This window comes from Apaloderma vittatum, unplaced genomic scaffold (genome assembly GCF_000703405.1).
Source record: "Apaloderma vittatum isolate BGI_N311 unplaced genomic scaffold, ASM70340v1 scaffold15536, whole genome shotgun sequence".
Lineage (NCBI taxonomy): Eukaryota > Metazoa > Chordata > Aves > Trogoniformes > Trogonidae > Apaloderma > Apaloderma vittatum.
The window spans coordinates 1-21,255 of record NW_009720182.1 but is presented as its reverse complement, the minus strand read 5'-3'; the positions used below and the strand labels follow the sequence as shown (position 1 = coordinate 21,255).

The 21,255-nt window shown below is 41.7% G+C and overlaps 1 protein-coding gene across 2 annotated transcripts in view; it reads right to left on the bottom strand.

The window, feature by feature from the left end:
* The window catches only part of GABRR1 (gamma-aminobutyric acid (GABA) A receptor, rho 1), a 33,303-nt gene extending 22,616 nt beyond the window's left edge, over positions 1–10,687 (bottom strand). For both annotated transcript variants that reach the window (XM_009870933.1, XM_009870934.1), the window contains exon 1: positions 10,566–10,687. In XM_009870933.1, coding sequence (XP_009869235.1) covers positions 10,566–10,687 — 122 coding nt within the window. The remainder of the gene's footprint in view (positions 1–10,565) is intronic.
* Positions 10,688–21,255: the final 10,568 nt, after the last annotated feature.

Sequence of the window (21,255 nt, the reverse complement as noted above, 5' to 3'; positions counted from 1 at the left end):
AAAGTAATGAAAGTGATGAAAACTCCATCTGAGATCAGGCTTGATGGGGCTCTGAGCAACCTGATCTAGTTAAAGATGTCCCTGCTCACTGCAGGGAAGCTGCACTAGATGACCTTTAAAGGTCCCTTCCAGCCCAACACTTTCTATGATTCTATAATTCTAATTCTATGATGCTGTCCCTGCCAGGAGTGCCCTGGTGCTCATCTCTGGGCTCCCTGTCCATGGATGGACACTGCTGGGCACCTTGCACGTTGCCTCCTGTCCTGCACCCACTATCCTGCACAGCTTTCATGCCGTGCTGAGTAGGGCAATGGCAGGAACTGTGTTCTCAGTCTGCCTGTAAAATTGTACCTGACGAGATTCTTCCTGAGGCAGAAGAACCAGGAGGCAGCTCAACTCTCTGCAGGGGACAAATCTTTGGTGAGAATTGCAAAAGTGTACTAGTACTTCTAAAGAGCCATGAGAAGCATAAATATCTTAGTAAGGACCTATGCCTAAATCACAGAATCATAGAATGGCCCAGGCTGGAAGGGACCTCAGAGGTCATTTAATCCAACCTCCCTGTCATAGGCAGGGATGCCTCTCAACTACATCAAGCAACACATGGGGACCAAACAGGGACTGAACCTGTGACCTTGGTGTTATCAGCACCACACTCTAACCAACTGAGTTAACTGGCCCCCTACATATTTGACTAGGTTTTGTTTCTCCCTTTGTTTTATGACTGGTTTTATGACTTGACTTCATATCACATCAGCATCATGTTAAGAAACTAGGCATGGAGTGCCAGGTCAGGGAATGAGGGAGAGGTGCGACGGGACTGGGGATTTTACACACAAATGTAACCAAAGGTTCCTGCAGAGAAAAAATGGGACAGAGGCTAAGAGAGCTTGGATCTGCAACAGAGCCTATACATTAGGTGAGATTGAGGAGAAAAGAGGCTAGACAGGCAGAGATGGGGCAGGGAAACACTGGGTAAGGCCAGAGGGGAAGGTGTCAGAAGGAGCAGAGAGAAGACATGAGGCTCAAATGGTGCCTTATCATTGTGGAGGTTGACTCCTGGGGCATGGACACCTTGGACAGTCTTGCATGAGTCCTGTCACCACAGAGTGACGTGGGACAGAGATGCTGCCCAGCTTCTGGAGATGCATGAACCTTGCTGGGCTGAAGAACATCCCAGGCTGTGTCTCAAAGGAAGGAAAGAGGTTGTGGGCCAAGGGGTTTGCAGAAATTTCACCCATAACATGCCTTTGACTTGCAAATGAATTAGGAAGACATTCTCATTGAGGAGATGCTGGTGGACAGGGGGTGCAGCAGGTCTGGGTGAAAGACTGAGAGGTAGTCCAGAGCCCAGAGAAAGTGCTCTGGAAGCTCCTTGCTGAAGGAGGAAAAATGAGGTGGCTAAATGGGGAGAAAAACCACCCAACACCTGAAGGAGGAGAGAGCAAACTTGTGAGAGCAGGAAGCTGCTCTTAACCAGAGGCATGCACTGCAGGAGTCAGGATAGGATAGAAACCCAATAATTTGTGTTCAAAATGGGAGACTTACGAAGTTGTGAGCTGTCAACAAGCCACTAAACACTGATGAAAAATTAATCACTAAGTGTATTATATCTTGGCATTTGGCAAGCTCTTGTTTGCTGTCAATTACGTTGGACCACGTGTCTTTATGATCAGTAGGTTTAAAAATGGTGAACAAAGGTGACCCATTGCTATTATATGCGGTTAAATCTGTGAAAAGAAATGAGGAAAGATTGCTATTTTCAATGCTCACATCACAAAGTCTGAGAAACAGTGAAATTTGGACCTGTTGTACCATCTTGGTTTTGAGTGATACGGAAAATTTAATGAGAATCCTTTTTTAATCCAGTATTACATGACTATAGATCGGTCTCAGGATGGAAAATACACAGAGGCAGAAGATAAATACACACACTTTAAATTTTGCACTTCCTTTGTTCTTTGCCTGGTCATAAACACTGACAAAAGAAAAAAAATGAAACAAATTGCATACCCTAATTATTCACAGAAACATCCTGCCACTGGAGGTCTTGGCACTATACCTGATGTTGCAAAAATGAAAGTGCCCTATATAGGCAGAAATTGCACCCAGTGGCTGTGTGTTTGTCGGATTTTGTGTTATACGTGTTGAAAGGAAGGGTCAGAGGAGCAGAAGGAGCATGACTGAGGTCCATCCTGCCAGCAGAGGAGAAGGCAGACATTGTGCCAGGACTCAGCTAAGTGGAAAAGAGAAACAGATGAAGGGAAGGGGAGCAGCTAAAGAGGCAATGCAGACCATGCTGAAAGGTTTCATGCTTCCCCAGCCTACAAAGAAAAGTTGACTCATAAGCAGTGGTCAGCACAGTGCAAATCAGGGAAGAGTTAAATAAATTGGAGAAGTACTGGCAGTACCAGGAGTATTCCCTGTGAGTACTACTGGAAGTGCAAGCTGTTACATTTTCTGAGATGTGAGCAGGTACCCTGGAGGACTTCTTGCAGATGGGTGGTGCCCCTGCGAGAAGATCAGGATGAGCACAAAACTTAGCTTTATGCAGGAGACAAAAGAAGGATATTGGAGTTTTGATATCTGGAAAGAAACTCATACAAACTTCTTATCCATTTGTCTGTCATTCCTCACAGAGTAATGAGATTGTAAAGATCACTCAATGCGAATCTTTGCAATAATTGATGTCAAACTAGTCTAATGTCCTTTCTGACAGTACAAATTGGCCACCTTAGTGTAATCAGAAGAAAAGTAGATATGAGTATATTTTTCATATTTCATTACTAAACTAGGGAAATATGACTGAGATGAAACTGTGTCTTTGAGTGTGGTTGAAAGACCGTGGTTAGAGTAACTGCCATTAGTTTGCTGTCAAGAGACATTAAATGACACCTCACAGATTTGAAACTACTCGTCAATATTTTCAATAACAATGCAGATGACAAAACTATAAAACTCATGCATAATAGCATGCTTGAAAGAGAAACAGACATGTTGGAGTCTAAGATCAGAATTCAAAGCAGCCTCAATGTGTTTGAGAAAAAGTCTGATGTCAATAAGATGAATTTCAATAAAAGAGAATAAAAAGAACTGCATGGAGCACAGAGAAATAATTGAAAAAATGCAGAATGGGGAATAAGTAGCTAATAATCAATACTACACTTGTCTCAGTTTCTTACAACAATGAAAGCACTCTTTATAAGGGCAATCAAAACCATCAACAGGTAAGGAATTTGTCTGCATTACAAAAAATACAGAATTGTAACAATTCAGCCATTGGGGCAATGTTAAGAAATATTCATATTGACACAGGAATACAAACAGAATTTAAGTAAATGGATTGAATGGTAACGAGTTGCCAGGCTTTTGCCCAGAAGAAAGCCAAGTAGGAAACTTGAACCAGCATTTAAATTGTGTTTTGCATCACAGGAGTGAAAAGTGATGACTTTCCACTTCTTTGGAAAAAGAGCTACAAGGGAACTCTGTGAAGCTACAGACTGCTTCACTAGGCAGATTTGCTATAAAGATAGTGAAAAACATCAGCAGTAGACACCAGATAAATATATTATGCAATTTGACTTTTCTTATGTACTAGAAATACAACAGATTTCTCTAAAAAGTTAATGATCTTGTAGATGAGTGCAACCAAAATGACACGGTGTACCTCAGTTTCCAAAAAGGTGTTGACAGGGGCTTTCCAGAGACTTGAGAAGAAATCTGCAAGTCAGAAAGAAGTACCCCATGTGCAAAGGGTTACAAAATAAGAAACAGAGGAATAATAGAGAGCTTCCACTGTGAAGAAAGATTTTCGGTATAGCCCCATGGAAAACCATGATAGGATCACTTGTTCAATAGTTTTAGAACGTATTTTGGAGAAAAGAATAATTAGTGGCAACAATATTTACCGAGGATGTCTAACTGTACAAGACTGTCAAAATTAGAACTATGAGTGAAGAACTATAGCAGAATCTCATGATGCCAAGTGACTTCAGAAAAATCAGTATTAGCAAATTCAGAAAAGGGTACTTTTTTGTACTTTGTGGTTTTAATTTTTTTCCCTTATGCTTTCAGAAAAAATGCTAAAATAATGATGGCCTCCAACTGTTACTGCTTAGGAAGGAGGTCTCAGTATCATTGTGCTTATTTCTTGATAAGCATCATTTTGATCCTCCACAATGCTCAGAAAGACAGAGAGGAGGATAAGCGAATGGAGCAGCAAATTGAACAAAAAGTATTTCAATGCTGTTAGTGACACCAAGGCATATCCACATCACACAGTGCCTGTAGCTGGGAAAAATAAAACAGAGCAAGAGGACAGAGAGAGCTCAGAGGTTGGGAGGACTTCCAGACAGGTCTCTGGGTGGGAAAGGAGACAACAGCCAAGTGATGTGGTGCAATGATATAAAAGTAGGAGTTACATAATGAAGGTGAGCAAGAATTTCCACAACACTTAACAAGGAAGAAAAATTTGAAAGGAAGTACACAAACAGAGCATGTCATCACACTGTGAAATTCACTCTCACCAAATGCTGCCAGTGCTGAAAACAGGAAAGTGACCGGGCAGTTTTCAGAAGAAAGACATCTGAGATCTGGTTCCAACCATGGAATAAAGAAGATCAAATAATTTATATATACTCAAAAGGGAGGAAACTGCTTTTCAGTCACGTTGTTTGAGTGGGTGTTTTTGCTGAGCTGCAGGTAGGATTTTAAAGCTTGTTACATCCTCTCACACTAGCTCATAAAAGACATTGGAGAAATGGTAGGCTGGAAGACAATAGGAAGTTGCTGATCCTGAGCAAGTTTCATGGTGCCAACACTGACTGCAGATTTTATTGCTAGTGGGCCAGGAAAGTGTCACAGTCCACGGGTATATGAACATAGCTATAGAAGTGCCAGTAGACACCATGTTCTGCCATGAATCACCTGAATAAAGATAGGAAGCTATCTGAAGTGTAAAGCCAAAATAAGTCCTAGAAAGGAGGAAAGGAGGCTGGTGATAAAGACAGAAGTAGAAAATATAAATTTCAAGACACCATCATTTGCAATGATAAGCAGAGAGAGGACACTTTTGGCTGAGTTGTGAGAAAAAAACCCACAAGATTTCCAAGAAAAGTTGTTGTGGAGGATTGAAGTTATTTGAGAGAACAATAAGGGTTGAAAGGCAAATGAGAGAAGTAGCAATGCAATAATGAAAAATGAGTTGATGTATAACAGAATAAAGAGGATAAGCACTGTCGGACAGGATTTCTGCAGAGTGGAAGAAGAGATAAGGCAGGCAGCAGCAACAGCTGATGGATTAGAGAAGGAAGTTACAGAATAGTATAGAGTTAAAAGCAACAGGAGTAAATTTGGCAGAGCTCTGTGACATGGGCGAGAGGTGTGCCTAGAGGCAAATAAATGAGGCAGGTGAAGAGAAGGGCAGAGATAGTTAGGGACAACATCAGACAAGTAGCAAGTTGGAGAAGAGAAGGAACCTGGAACTGGGGAGAGAGGAGGAGTGAGGAGATGGAGGCACAAAGAGGAAAGAGAAAGGCAAGTTACCAACAGTGGAGATGGAGAGCTCCAGGTGCATTGGGCTGAAGCATCCACTGGGCTTCTCGTTGCTCTCCTGCAATGCAGCACTGCTGGTGTGAATGGTGTCAAGCCACAACACAAACTGCTGATCCCAAAAAGAAGTGCCTTGGGAGCTGTGGGTGCTCGATGCTCCATGGGATCTGGATCGCTACTGATAACGTGCTCCTATAGGCAATGCTTTCAAGGGGCATTTTACAGGCTTATGGTGCACTCTGAAGATCTGATCTAAAGACAGCTTGCATTAGTAAGCTTTGGTCAGGCAAATAAATGCTTTCAGGATCAATCCTGAAGATAAGATACTAGAGCAAAACTCCAGGACAAGAGAATGGCTTAAGGATTGCTGGGAGGTAAAGGAAGAAATCCTATTAGTGATGAATTTGTAAAGTCAGTGAAAGTATTAGGAGGGCAAGAAGTTAGGAGCTGCCCTACATGTAAGAGACAGCCTCACTTAGGAAGAGTGTCACTAATCATAATAACATCTGAAAATGTCATAAAGAGAAAGATCTTTGGCTGTGAGAGAGACCCTGTGATAACAAGCCCAGGGCTTATTGTAGAGGATGTCGTTCAACTGCTGTAAAAGATAGCTCTTACTGACATAAACATGGACAGGGAGCTCTAGAGGAGCAGAAAATGAGTTGCTATTTGGAGACCAGAGTAAGGCAAAATGATTGTAACACAGCCAGTGAATGGTAGGGACATGACTTAAAACATGAGAGTCTCCTAGCTAAGATTAAACAAACATGATTCGTAGATCTTGTACAGTTAAATCTCTTCTGCTGAGACTCGTTTGTCTGAAAGCTGGTTATAATGCTGTCCAGGGAGATTTTAATGTCAAAAGAGACTTTTTTTCCCAGCAGTTAGCTCTGGCAGAACAAGCTGGGCTCACCTCCAGGCCATTTTTTTTCCTATTGTTCATCTTCCCTAGCAGATTCTGCAAGTCTAATTAGCAACAGGGGCTTTGGCCCTTTTCTTGATGTAAGGATGTTGTGACCTTTAGTGACTCTTTGTATCCTTCTAGTGACCTCTGTGCAACCTGGTGGCTTCCCAAGAGCCTGAGCAGTTGGGAAAGCAGTAGAGAGCCCTCTTGTCGGTGCTCCGGATCTCAACTCCTTCCTGTAGGAATTTTGGCACCGTGGGTTTTACAGGAGTAAAAACCTTTGCCAGCCCTGCAGGATTTGCACATGGCTGACTGCAAACTGTGAACAGGTCTGTAAGGTGAGAAAAGTTTTATTTTTCTATTGCTGCTCTTTGAAGTGAAATTCCTTTGAGACGATTTGTCCTGGAGATTAGCAAAAATAAGCAGTTGACTGCTTATTTTGACTGGCACATAGACATTTTTACAGTGAATTACAATATTGGAGGGCTCTGTGATAAATCTCACGCAACAAAGCTATTTACTTTGCTGCTTTCACTGTGACTGTATGCATATTTTGACCTATGTCTATTTTATTTTTTTGTCACACTCTGCACTGTGTCCCAAAGCCTCATCAGCTTTATTTAAAGAATTATTCTGGACCTTTTGCAAAATTACTGTCATGCAAACCCAGTCCCCAAAAGATCATGGTGTATGCACGAACCCTTGTGAAGAAAACCATGCCTGTCTGCCCACCCTTCTTCAGAGCTGTTGCATCTCATGCTAGAATAGCTGCCTTAGGGTACCTGCAGTGCCAAAAATTGTGACAGAGAAAGTATCTGGCCCTGTGGCCCTGATTCACCCCATCCACCATATCAGCAAGAGTGCAAAGGCGGTGGGCTTGTCTGGATTTGAGCAAGTGAAAGGACAAGTTCTGGGACTGAAAACTGCAGAGCAAATGACGAGTTTTAGTTTGAAAGCAGACTTCAGAGCAAGTGAATATCCTTGGAAGAAAATAACACTTGCAGAACAGCACCATTCAAATAAACAAGCTAAAAGCTTGTGTTTCCTCCATCAGCTGCGCTATGAGAACCAGAAGCAAAGCAGAACATGTCTGCCAGGACCAGCGGGATGCTGGCAGCACACCCAAGGTGGTAGGTCTCAAGACCAGGTGCCTGCACCACCTGCCAACACCAATGGCTGGCGCTGAGCCCTGGCAGTCTAGCAAGCAGATGGTCTTGGGCCCCTAAAGGGCTTCGGGACACCAGGGAGGCCATAGGTGCAAATAAAGCCACTCTGAGCATCCTGTGGTGGTGTGGAGCCAGCCTTTTCCACTTCAGATAAATTTCCCCCATCAATCTCCACTATGGCCTGTAGCTTTTTTCAGGAGGTAAAGGCTGCAGTGAAGGGATGGTTTTACATTGTGGTCCTTATGACAGGCCTCATGAAGAGCAAGACATGGCAGTGGCCAGAGAGGAGTAACAAAGTCAGTTGCTATAACTTCTTCTTCTGCATAAGGGATATGCAGGGCTGAGTGCTGAAGGGAGGGGATCTTTTCTCCCCAGGTTCTAATTCTGGGATGGAAAAAGGCATTGACACTGACTGAAATGCAAAGGAATCTTGTCTACTTCAAAACTGTCTTGTATGATCAGTATCTTAATGTATAGGGACCTACACATGAGGGCAAAGAGGAACCAGCTGTACCTCTAAGGCAAGTTGTTCTGCCATATGCAGATGCCTGGTCATGTTGGGCAAACATGAGCTCCCACTGTAGAGCTGCAAAGGAGACCACGACCACAACCCCAGGAGGTCAAAGGGAGTAATTCTGTTTGCAGAATCTACAGGAAGACTGTACAAATACTACACCCAGTCCTGATATCAGTCCTGAAAAAGCAGTGAAGGTACAGAGGAAAACAAGCAAATGTCAGAGTCAAAGCTTAGGAAACATCCTACACTGAGAAATATAAGAAGCTTAATCTTCTGAATATATCTAAGCGAAGATGAAAAGGAGGATTGATCCACCTACAAATACCTGGATGGAGAATAGACAAGCTAGCATAGAACAGGAGCAAATGGGTGGAAGCCAAAGTTTAAAAATACTTGCCACCCTAGTTGAACATCCTACTTGACAACACTGAAGGCAATTATCATAAATCAGAGGTTCAGTGTATAATTCATACATAAGGCTTTGTTGTTTGTGTTTAGTAGGAAATTGGAAGAATGACAATAACCGTCCTTTTTTTTTTACCTTACAAATTACAAGGATGTTAAAAGCATTCATCTCTCATGGCCTATCCCGTCACAAGGGAAAGTGAGTACTCTACTGGGCACCACGCTGCTGACAGACAACCCTACGGTCACATGCCAGCTGTGCTCCTCTCTCCCCATCAGCCCTCCCTCAGTGTCAGTACTGCTCTACTGAGACAGAAATAGGCCAGAAATGACTTCCCAGGCCAGCGTGGGCACACCAGGAGAGTGGTGGGCCCAGCTCCTCAGAGCCATGACACCTCAGGGCTTTCTGACGGTTTTCTCCCGGCACAGTTATGCTGAATATACAAAACACGAGTAAAGAGGCAGCTTCTGTATGAACTGAGTAGGTATTTCTTCTCCATTTCTACATATTTTCAACACTCTGCTGCTGTGATTTGCTAAACCGCCACTTAATCGCACTGACACTGCTGAGCGTTCGGTGCAATGGGAGTTTTCGTTAAAGATGCTAAACAAGAACATGGCTGTGTGTACGCATTCCTCTCTGCTGGATGCTTTTCAGCTCAAACGGTGGTACCTCACTTCCCACCTCTTTATTTGGCTACAGGCAGCACATCACCTCCACTGCCGTTGTCATGAAGCCTTAACAAAAATAGAGGGTTTGTGGCTGTCTTGCATCCATACCGTCTCTGGTAACGCGTTCCCTGGGGGCCAAGTATGAACAGAGCCGCTGCATCCATTTTGCTGGTTATACCTCCACAAAGGTGGCGTCACTGTTAAAGTCATTTCTTATGAATAAAATGGCTGATGGACCCCCAAGTGCCAGCCGGGACACTGCAGCCACTCTGTAACATAGCCCTGACTTGTTAAAAGGCACTAAAGGAAAAACAAAGGGCATGGCACTTTTCATCCCTTCCACCTTTCTGTCATTTATCCTAATGGCTAATAGGAGTACTCTGAAATCCTCAGGCCTGTGACATTCCTGCATTCTCATTCCCATAGACGGTATTAATGGTGATATGGAGTCATTACAGAACAGAAATAGTGACTATAGCAAAGCAGAAACATAGGTTCATTCTGTCACAAGCAGAAGTGCACAACATGTGAACAGAAAACTGAATATGTCAACTATATTCTCAAAAAAAAAAAGAAAATCCTAAAGGATTTTTCCCCAGATATATCTTGTTTTGTGACTGAGTATAAGAAATCCTCATGCAAAGTTCCAAATATTCCCAGAACAGAATATAAGTAACTAGAACTCAGTTTTAGCAGAAAAAAACCTTCCTCAATGCAAAATATCCTAAAATGGCTGTCTACAAGATAGTGGGAGAAAATATCACATAGGGTTGGTTGTTTTTTTTTTTTTGAGAGAGAGAGAGAGAGAAAGAGCTGACAATATTTGAAATAATTTTAAATATGTTACTTCAGTACACTGAATGGTCTTTCTGTTTCCTCTGATAACTGACTGTAGTCTTCAGATTTGCAGAGACCTTTTTTTTTTCCTTAAAAGCTCTATAAAACAAATGGTATAGGAATAATAAAATAAATTCATAATATTTTAATTTTATATCTCAAGTCATTCTAATCTTCAGTGAATGCAACAATCCTCATGGACCTAAATTTCCTCTCCACTTTCTTTTAAATACTTTACCACATTTAAACCACAATAAATATAAGCATATACTTCTTTTTTCATCCTTTCAAACTTCAAAATACCTCACAAACACATTTTTTGGAGGGAACAATGATTCTCACTGTAGAAAATGCATTAAAACTTATTCATTGGCAAAAACAGCAACAGGAAATATTTTTAACTGAGAGATCGCAATCTGCAAATTCAAACTGTAATTATCTGTTAGTTATTATATCTTCAGCTGAAACATTTGTCCAAACTGTAGCTATTGGAATGTAAAAAAATTAGACTCACCTGCCTTTTTTGTATACCTCATGTATTTCTTTTCCTTGTCGGTGGACTCTGCATTCAGTGCATAAAACCCATCCCCACAACAGGAGGAAGATGCTAAAATGCATTTTATGGACAGTCAACATGTTACCTGAAGGTTCTGTATCCAGAAATAGTCCATACAAGAAGAAGAAAACCAAAATGTAGATCCTATTCCTCTTTTTAAGACATTATCGGTCAGATCGTTATTGGAAGGATGTTTACTCATACAAAAAATCATCCTGCAGTATTTAATCTGGACAGTGGGGAAAGCAATTTCCACTAAACCTATAAATCCTTCTACGTCAGATGGCAGGGATTTTCTAGCAGTGTTGAATTCACGTATTCTCAGAGAACAATTATTTTTTGTCCAAACAGGCTATTTTATTAATTGGTTTAAATTGAACCCTTTTCAAGTACCTGTGGGATATTGCATATATATATTTCTTCCTGGTTAAGCAAAGCAGTGCAGTTAGTCAGGCAGGTGCTGTTAGTCATTCTTTAATCACCAAACTTATCTCTGTGGCTGTGATGTTTGTTACAGGCATTGCAATAGATTGAAAAAGTGTTAATAAACATGTATTACTTTCCAGCAAAACCTCATTTCCTTTTAGCTCTACAAACGATATTTTGATCCTTTGTGGTTTTATACATTAAAATACAGCAGTACTTTGGCTGGAGTGTTCGGTGCTTACAGGACTTTTGTCATGCACCTCACTGAGCAGGATCTTGGGAAAGTCTCCAGGTGTGCAGAGGAACAGGGGGAGGATAGCATGGGGACAGAGCTGTCTTCTTTGGGGACCTTCACTGCAAGAGGGACATTGAGGTGCTGGAGAGGATACAGAGGCAGGCTATCAAGCTAGTAAAGGATTTGGAGCATGTGTCATACGGGGAACAGCTGAGGGATCTGGGGCTGTTTAGCCTGGAGGAGACTGAAGGGAGACCTCATCGCTCTCTACAAATGCCTGAAAGGAGGTTGTAGCGAGGCAGGAGCTGGTCTATTCTCCCTAGTAGCAAGTGTTAGGACAAGAGGAAATGGCCTTAAGTTGTGCCAGGGGAGGTTCAGGTTGAATATTAGGAAGAATTTCCTTCCTGAAAGGGCTGTCAGGCATTGGAACAGGCTGCCCAGGGAGGTGGTTGAGTCACCATCCCTGGAGGTGTTTAAGAGATGGGTAGATGTTGTGCTGAGGGACATGGTTTAGTGGGGTTGATAGGGCTAGGACAAAGGTTGGACTCAATGATTTTGAAGGTCTCTTCCAGCCAAAACTGTTCTATGATTCTATGGTTCTAGAGCTGTGTGAAGGGATTCTGCTGAAGCAGAGCAGCAAATGCCAGAGCTGCAGGAGAACCGGCGGGCCTAGTGTGCTGGGTGTCATGTAGCTGACAAAATCGTCATCAGTGCTAAAGAAAATAAAACAGCACTGGTGGAAATATGTTGCCAAACCAAGACACATTGCCCATTTCTTCGGAGCTCACTCCTCCCTGCATAACCCATAGCTCCGTGTTTACACTCCTCCTCTGTGCCTCCCCCCCAGCTCTGGTCCCACTTGGGCCTCATGCTCTGCAGACACCACCAGCCTTGTCCCATCCCTTTGTTGTCAAGGCTCTTCTTCAGCCTGCTACCCATGGATTTTTATTTTAGAGCAGCTTGCCAAGTCTCTCATCTGTTTTCAGGAAAGCCCTTTCTAAAAACCCCAGGGAACAGATCTCCACCTGGTCTAAGCAGCCATGGCTCTATTAATTTCAGTGAGCATTTAGAATGTCTCAGGATCCACAGGAACAACAAATCACAAACCACTGAAATTTCATTCCATTAGCCAAGATTCAATTTAATGATTTGCTAGGTTAAAATATTTCCTACACAAAGTCATGCAGGCTTCAAGAGATGGGAAATCAGTCACCCAGCGTTTGCTGCAATGGTTAATCCCTGTTACTGTTCAAAGAAGTTCTACCTATCTTATTGTTGAAAATTACCTGCATTCAGTTTCCACTGATTCATGTATCCTTCTCAAGGATAATAAAAAATACCTTAATAACTGTTCTTTTCACCTGTGATGATATTAGATATATTCTTTTCAGTCTTTTCAATAATCTATATAAAGCTTTATGATGTCTTTCATCAAAAGAAAGTTTTCTTCTTTTTGGAATACTTTTCTTACTTCATACACGTTTTGAAAAATCGCTAGTCCCTTGCTTATGCCCTAGAGGAGCAATGGGGATTGACAAGCAATGGATAACTATGAATTCACTTAGATGCCTTGGAAAACCTGGAGGACCCTTGGTACACGTGAAAGGAAGGAAACATTCATCCACTCACCAACAGAGGGAAATTACTTAAGAAGATCTAGAGAAGGCAAAAACACGATGTTCGATTCCCCTTTTTGGGATTGTTGTTCATAGAAGAATTACAATACAAACAATTTATAAAAAATTCCTAGAAAAAATCATCAGACAACTCCTAAACTCCTGGAAGAAAACCACTGGATGAGGGATAGACATGAGCTTGTGAAGAACAAACATGTTGAACAAACTTCATTTCTTTCCCTGTCAGGCCAACAGTCTTCCTAGCTTGGGGAGAAGCAGTAGATTTAGACAAGCCTTTGGCACCAGCTCACACAACATTCTCATAAGCAAGGCAGGGAAGCGAAGTCTTGATGAAATACTGGTAGGACTGATGCGAGCTAGTGCTAAGTTTAGCTTACTTCATCTTGCTATACCTCGAGTCCATGACTTGCTGCCAACGTGCTAGAAAGTAGTAAGTTTTGCAAATGATCTATCTGCAAGGAAGCTGTGAACCACCTGGGTGCATAACCCAAAGTAAAGCCTTAAAAAGGTAGAAATGGCACAGTGTATATCCGCAGGTGTGTAAAAGGCACTTCAAAGAGAAAAATCCCCGTTCCAAATGGCTGGGATACACAGAACAAAAAATAATGGGCTGAGAGATTAGTAAGAGAAAAAATGAAGTTACATGTTAGATTAGATACTAGGAATATTTTCTGATAAGGACAGGGAAGCATTGCAGTAGATTACACAGGAAGGGTTTCCATCATTAGAAGGAGTTAAGACAGGTAAAGCTGATCTTATCTTAGGACCGAAGCTTAGACTATATTACTTCTCAGAGTCGCATTCAACACTGTTTCCTTCTGAATTTCCCAGAGGAAAAATGGTAGAAAGCTGGCATATGAGAATTAGGACAAACGTGAAAAATTCAAACATCCAAGAAAAAGATAAAATATGGCTATGTGCCTTACATATGAAAAATAAAACAGAAAATTTGAACAAAATATATTTTTTAATATTGTCCTCAATTTTCGTTTACTCTTGAGCTTGAGTAGGGAGTTAATTTTGTCTGCTTTCTCCATGGGAACAACTAGAGATTAAAGATGTAGCACTATTTTCATTTGCTAGATAGAAACCCTCTGGATATCAATCAAGAAAAGAATGAATAATTTGCAGCAAACAGTATTTTCAACAAGTTCATCTGATTTTACAGTTTGTAGACTAGATGTGAGCTGACTGCCATCTCCTCAAATGACTTTATTTTTTAAGCTTGTCAGCTGATATATCTGGGGGAAGGGTCCCGAGCAATTTTTTCCATTACATGAGTATTTGCAAATATAAAACTAAACATACCCTCTACTTTCCAGATTTCAAACTAGTAATAACATAAGCACTAACCTTCCACCCATATCTGACAACATTTACCAGTTCTCAGAGCAAATTTTAAAATATCATTTGAAAGTTACAATACCACTGACTTTCCCAACTTTCTCTTGGCTTTCCTAACTTTAACATCAGTTCTATGGACAGGAGACAGCCATCCAAATATGAAATGATTGTGCTAAATCCCTCAGAGATAATCAGTAGCTGATCCAGAAGCAGACCAAGAAGTGGGAATGGACTGTAGACATGAAGTCAACAGAGCAATGTTGAATTTCAAAGTAGGAAAGGCCAACTATTTCCTTTTTATGGCCAAAGTCATTTTTCCTGGAATATTGTTGTGTTTGAAGCTGAATACCAGGCTTCTTTGGGTTAGAATAGGAGTAGAATGCAAATGATAACAGATGAGGGAAAAAAAAAAAAACAACACCTCAGGTAGTTGAAACAAATTATATTAAATATGAAAGTTACAAAAATTTAGTGTTCTTGTCTCAAGCAGAAATGAGTAAGGTTTGGATCCTTTGGCTTGGGGCACAGTTCTCAGCCGTTGACCCCATGCGCAGTGTCTTGGCCTCTCCTCAGGGATGCCACCCCCAGCTCCTGCTCAGAAGTAAACACTTCATTCCATTTGACCTAACCATATTATTATAATTTGTTAAATAAACAAGTTTTGAGCCAACTAAAGACACACTGTTTTCATTTGACTACAGAATAATCAACTATTTGTCGAATTCGATTTATAAACTGTCTATCTACAAAATGAGAACATAGAAGAAAAAAATTGAGACTTTTTTTTTGCTTTTGAGTCAGCTGTATACTGAGATGCTGAACTTGTCAGGAGCAAAAATCCAGTCTGGAGAACAGTCACAGAAGCCATCAGCCACAGGAAACCAGGAGTATTTCCAGTGCCCAAGAAGGCAAGGCACAACATAGCACACAATGATAACCCAGGTCAAATAATGAACCAGGACTTCTCTTGTTTAATGACTTACCCAAAGCTCAAAATAGTGCAGTAGTACATAGTTTACACAGTGTAAATATCCCTGGAGCTATAATCAGACTGCAGCAGCCACACATGAAAGAGCCTGTAGCATTTACATTTTCTACCTCTTCCTAATGGGTATCTGCCTTTATATAAAAGGTTTCAAGGCAAACGTGGTTGGATGTGTCACTGTATCCCTGTCGTGATTTACATTTACAGGAGCTGGAAGAGCACGAGGGTACCTGTGTAACTGATAGGATGCTGTCTGACTTCTTACGGAAACTTCTTTCTCCCGTGCAGCTATGATTCTTTCTGAAACAGCACCCTGTGTCTCCAGGGCACAGTGGCCAGAGTATAGGTTTTTTAACTTCTTTAGTGCCTTCAATCATGGATGCTGTCAGAGACTTTAAAAATGAGGCTCAGTACGAAGTTAGTGAGGTTTCTGAATCTTTTACTTTTGTCTGTTTTTAACAAGCATATCTGCATTTCTTTGGGACATCCACAGGAGATCCATGCTCATTCTGTGTGAGGTGAAGTACGTCAGCTGATCCTTCATGTTTGTTGGATAGAGGACCATCTCTGAGGAGGATATTAGTACAAATGATGAACAGAATTTGAACAGCCTAGGGGTAAGTGGCATATCCACCGAGTTTCACACCAGAGCTGGTGGCTATTCCTAGCACTCATAGCTCTGTTCTTTGCATAACTCGAAACCAAACTCTCCATGAAGTTGTGAGGATGAGAGAAGTGTGAATACATGTATTTACATTGAGATATTTAAAACTAAAGGAGTCCACACACAAAGGGAAAGAAGATGATATTTCCTCTGCAGACACGAGTGGCAAACACTTTCTTTTCCAATCTGTAATTCCATGGGTTTATGGAGAGCAGAGACCAAGATCTGCTGGCAAGAGTGGGGCAGGGGAAATATCCAAACAGGAAGATTTTACATTTCAGTATTAAAGATCAGCATATGGGCTGGTGTAAGTGTGCATCAGAATGGGAATCACGACACTTTATAATGGCCAGTGATTTTGCTGCAAAAAGCTTTTGCATTTTGTGATCATATTTGTTTTTATACCTCTGTTCCTCAGTGGTCTCTCGTGCACCCCTTGCTGATAATATTACATTGGAGCAGATTCACGTGCTCTTCGTGGCAAACCCTGGGGCTTCTCCAGGTAGTGACAAGGACTACTTGTGGATCTCAAGAAATCAAAACCACTAATGAATAATTAGATTTCCATGTGACATGAATGGCAAGAAGGCAAGAAGTGCCAGTGAACCCATGACCCCAAACCTTCTTATCACAGAATAAAAATCAGATAGAGGCAAGGCACTGTACATGTGCCTCTAAGCCGCTATAAATCCCTAAATGGATTGTGCATTGTATGAAAGGCAAGGGAAATAGGCCAAGCCTGCACTGGGCAGAAACCTGAAAGGCTACAGCAAACGATGTGCTTGAGTGAATTGCATTGCTTCAGGACTAATGCGTTCAGCTGCTGTTTCCCACTGCTGAAATGAATGACAACGCTACAGCAGCCCAACAAGGCACATCTTTAATATCATCCTGCTTTCATTAGAGCTCTTTCCTCAGGGATGTCTTTATGCACCAAATGCTTCTTCTCCTTCCCACACAATGCTTTTTTGTGCCTGTGGAGAAGTATCTGAGTTCGCAAGTGTCTTTACATGGCCTTACGCTCTGTCTGAGGGATTATGTGCGTTGCGTGCTGAGCCGTGTCCTTTTATTTCAGCCCCTTCTGCCGTTTCCCGGATCTGCGTTGGCTGGATTAGGTGGCTTTGCGTGTGCTTGGCCGTGGGGCACCTGACCTTTTTTGCATTGAAGTTCTGCTACTAGAAACAGGCAAAGATACTTTAAAAAGTGAAAGATAAAAAGACACTTTTGGAATGGTATTTACTCTTAGCAGTTAAGAGGGCTGAATTAAAATACTGAGACATGCATACTAATGCCTAGTGCAGCACATTAAGAAGTATTTTTATCTGCTACTAGCAGATATACTAGAGCAGGCAAACACTGGATGCTGTGGTTGTGAAGGATTCCCCTGACACTCCCCCGTATGTCCTAATCCTCAGAGCACACAGCACACATTTACCAGGAGGGACTGCTCCCTTAAAGGCTTGGAAGATCCAGAACTAAAAGGTATGAAAACATTCAGACTGGACTGAAATTGTGCTCCACACATGCTGGATAGGGACTGATTTCACTCTGACTGCTAGATTCTGATCCTCAGCCCTCTTACCCAGCCCATGCCATTCCCCCTTTTTTTTTTACAATAAATTCACATCTTTAACATATATACAACCCTAGCTAAAAAAGAGTTTCCCTCTTTCCTCTACTGTTCTCACAGCCCATCTGCATCACCCCCACGGGGAATTTCACCAGTAATACACTAAGGGCTCCTGCTTGTCTACCAAGAAATAATTCAAAATACTTTAAAAAAGACAGCAACAAAATGGAAGGACAAAGAAAGGGTGGTGAGTCAGAAATTCTTACGACTAAACACTGAGAATTCATCTGGGCCACCTAGAGGCAAAAGCTGATGCAGATATGCGTAACAGCTACAGAACTATCAATAGCATTTCAGAGAAGGCAGGGTGCTTAATAAGAGAGTTGTTCTGCCAATATTCAAAGGGGATTAAAGGAACAAATGGAGTAATTGCAGCCCTCAGCCTGACACTGATCCTGGGCAAAATATTGGAATGGCTGGTATGACACTCAGTAAATAAAGAGTTAGAGAGTAATTTGATTAATGTCAATTAGCATGGCTTTAAAGAAAAATAGATCTTTCCCAGCTAATCCTTTTTTGATTAATTTAAAATGTGTTTGCTGGAGGAAATGAAGCTATGCAATGTACTTCTGTAAGGCATTTAATGTTGCATCACATGGTATTTTGATTGAGGAAGCGCAATAATAGAGTATCAAGATAAAATAAAGAAAATATCTCAAGATTGGATAAAACACTCATATTGAATATGATGGTAAATGGCAAATCTTCATCAGACAATGCAGTTATCTCCCCAAAGAGACTGGTTCTTTATTCTGCTCTGTTCTCATCAATGAGCAAGAATAAAACACAGACTGCTTCCTGCAGTGGCATGAAGTAGATCAGAAAAGCTGAAGGATCACTGAAAAGGAGTAAATGGAATATCACAGAGAAAGGCCTGGAACCTACTAGTCTCTACGTGTGACTACAGCTCCTGAAAAACTATCCATCTAACTGTCAAGAATGTGGGTCATCATTTTAGGAAAAGGAGGACAAATTCTGGACATCAACAGAGAATTTTCTTGGAAAACTAGCTGAACAGTACCTTCCCATGCAAAAAAAAGTGGTCAAAATTTACTAGTTTGTATGTTTAAAAAGGGAATATTGTAAGAGTATGCAGGTTATGCTACCAGTGTAAGTGATTATGCAGGCTGTTTGAATCTTGAAAGCAAGAGTTCTCCTCTATGCAGCAACCTAAAGATTTATTAAAATAATTTTATTAAATCTGCTATAAGATTCAGCAGCTGGAATACCATAGAAAACAAATTTGAAATAGAAATAGTTGGAGTTTTTTAACAGTAACATTGAAGTTTGTTTCCCTATGAATGTATGTTTTTACTGAAGATACTATTATTTTCTGAAGGATATTGACTAGTTCTCAGACAGGGATAAATGTGGGGAAGTCCAGTAATCAGTGCTGTAAAGAAGAGCTGATTAGATGATCAAATAGTCAATAAGGCAGGTTCATAATCATCAGTTATTGGCACCAGCTAACATGGCAAATTCTAATAGTGCTTTGAAAAGACACATTTGGATTTGACATCCCTTGTTGAATTTGGCAGTGATAATTAATCTCAGAAGGCAGCGTGTTGTAACAGTTAAGCTTTACATAATTGTCGGTCAAAAAACCAGTTCTTAAAATACCTTTTATAACAATTTGTATTTTTTAAAAATAAAGACAAACAAATATCACAATATTCTCCCTTGGTAGATGTACTCTGTGGTGAAAACCACATAGTGTCTTTCAGTAAGCTGTTTCTTGGAATCGCCCGTGGGTGGGCATCTGGTGGACACAGCAGCCAGCCACAAATTATACATCCGCCCATCGCTCACAAGGACTCACACATCTCAAAAAAGGCTTCAGCATCACTTTTAACTTTTGCAATCAAACACTAGGCATCTTTAGAACTTCACAGAATGTCAGGGGTTGGAAGGGACCTCAAAAGATCATCCAGTCCAGACCCTCCGCCAGAGCAGGATCACCTACAGTAAATCGCACAAGTACTCATCCAGGTGAGTTTTGAATGTCTCCAAAGAGGTAGACTCCACAACCTTCCTGGGCAGCCTGTTCCAGTGCTCTGTCAACCTAACAGTGAACTTATCTTGGATTTATTCAGGAATGAATCATAGAATCTTAGAAACATAGAATCACAGAATTGAAAGGGTTGGAAGGGACCTCAAAAATCTAGTCCAACGCCCCTGCCAGAGCAGGATCCCCTAGGGCAGCCACACAGGATCACATCCAGGCGGACTTTGACAGTCTCCAGAGAAGGAAACTCCCAATCTCTCTGGGCAGCCTGTGCCAGTGCTCTGTCAACTGCACAGTGAAGAAATTTTTCCTCATGTTGAGATGAAACTTCCTATGTTCTAACTTAAACCCGTTATTCCTTGTTCTATTGCTGGGCACCACTGAGAAGAGATTGTCTCCTTCCCCTTGACACCCACTCCTCAGATATTTATATATGTTAATATGATCCCTTCTCAGCCATCTCCTTTCAAGGATGAACTGCCCCAGTTCTCTCAGTCTCTCTTCACAGGAGAGATGTTCAAGTCCCTTAATCATCCTCGTAGCTCTACGTTGGACTCTCTCCAGTAGGTCTCTGTCTCTCTTGAATTGGGGAGCCCAAAACTGGACAAAATATTCCAGGTGTGGTCTCACCAGGGCAGAGTAGAGGGGGAGGAGAACCTCCCTAGCCCTGCTGGACACACTTTTCTTAATGCACCCCAGGATCCCATTGGCCCTCTTGGCCACTGCTGTCCCATGGACAACTTACAAGAAGAGGACAACTGAGAGAAGCATAGACTACTGGCAGCCTCTGGACTGTGTCTGAAGTATGCTGCACCTCCCAGTGTGTAAGAAGCCAGAGGGCTCCTCTGACCAAATTCCTTATCTGCAGCATGGGTGTTACATCCAAGCCAGCCATGAGGGACTGTCGGGGAAGGGTTTCTAGGAAACTTATCTGGAGGAAGCTAAGTCAGTGCCTTCCAGAACAGGCTATCTCACTGTGGAGGACAGCATCCCAGTGCAGCTGGCTAATGCACAGAGAGCTGCGCCATGGGATCCTCCTTGTGGGCTTGTGAGAGTGTTTTTCAAAGTGTGCAGAGTCAATGGTGTGATTAATGGCAGCAAGTGCTGCCTTTCTGCTCTTGTCTGGTTCTGATGGAGTCTTGTATGTTGAATGCCCATGGTCAGCCCATCCCAATGGCTTCCTACAGGTTTCCCCTCATTGGAGTTACTGCAACCTTTCACTTTTGGCAAAAAGAAATGTGAAAGTTTTTATTTTCTTCCATGAATATGCTTCAGCATCTCCAGTTTTGTAAATTCTGATACATTTCATGTTTTTTTCACTAACATTGGAACGTGACTGCAGGTCAGGACAGCTTCAACAACAATATTCCTTGAATTTCTGTGCCAAAATGATGCAATTTCATCAGTTGGATGTACTGAAGCTCTGTGAATTATACATGGTGACTTGGAAAATTACTAGTTACTTCCTTTTTCTCTGCTACCGATTTTCATCACTGTAACACTGATGCCTCAAAGCAGCAATAAAAAACAAACTGAAAAGGTATTATGAGTTGCAGAGAAACATGCCAAGAAGAGAACGGCAAACAAGAGCCACAAGTTTCTAGAGTGCAATTCCGACTTCAGTGGCCATCTTCTAAAAGCTGCTAAGTGGGTTACCGCAGACGACCCAAATCACACAGATAAACTTGTCCAACACAGTTCCATCATCACAGCTGATACCAT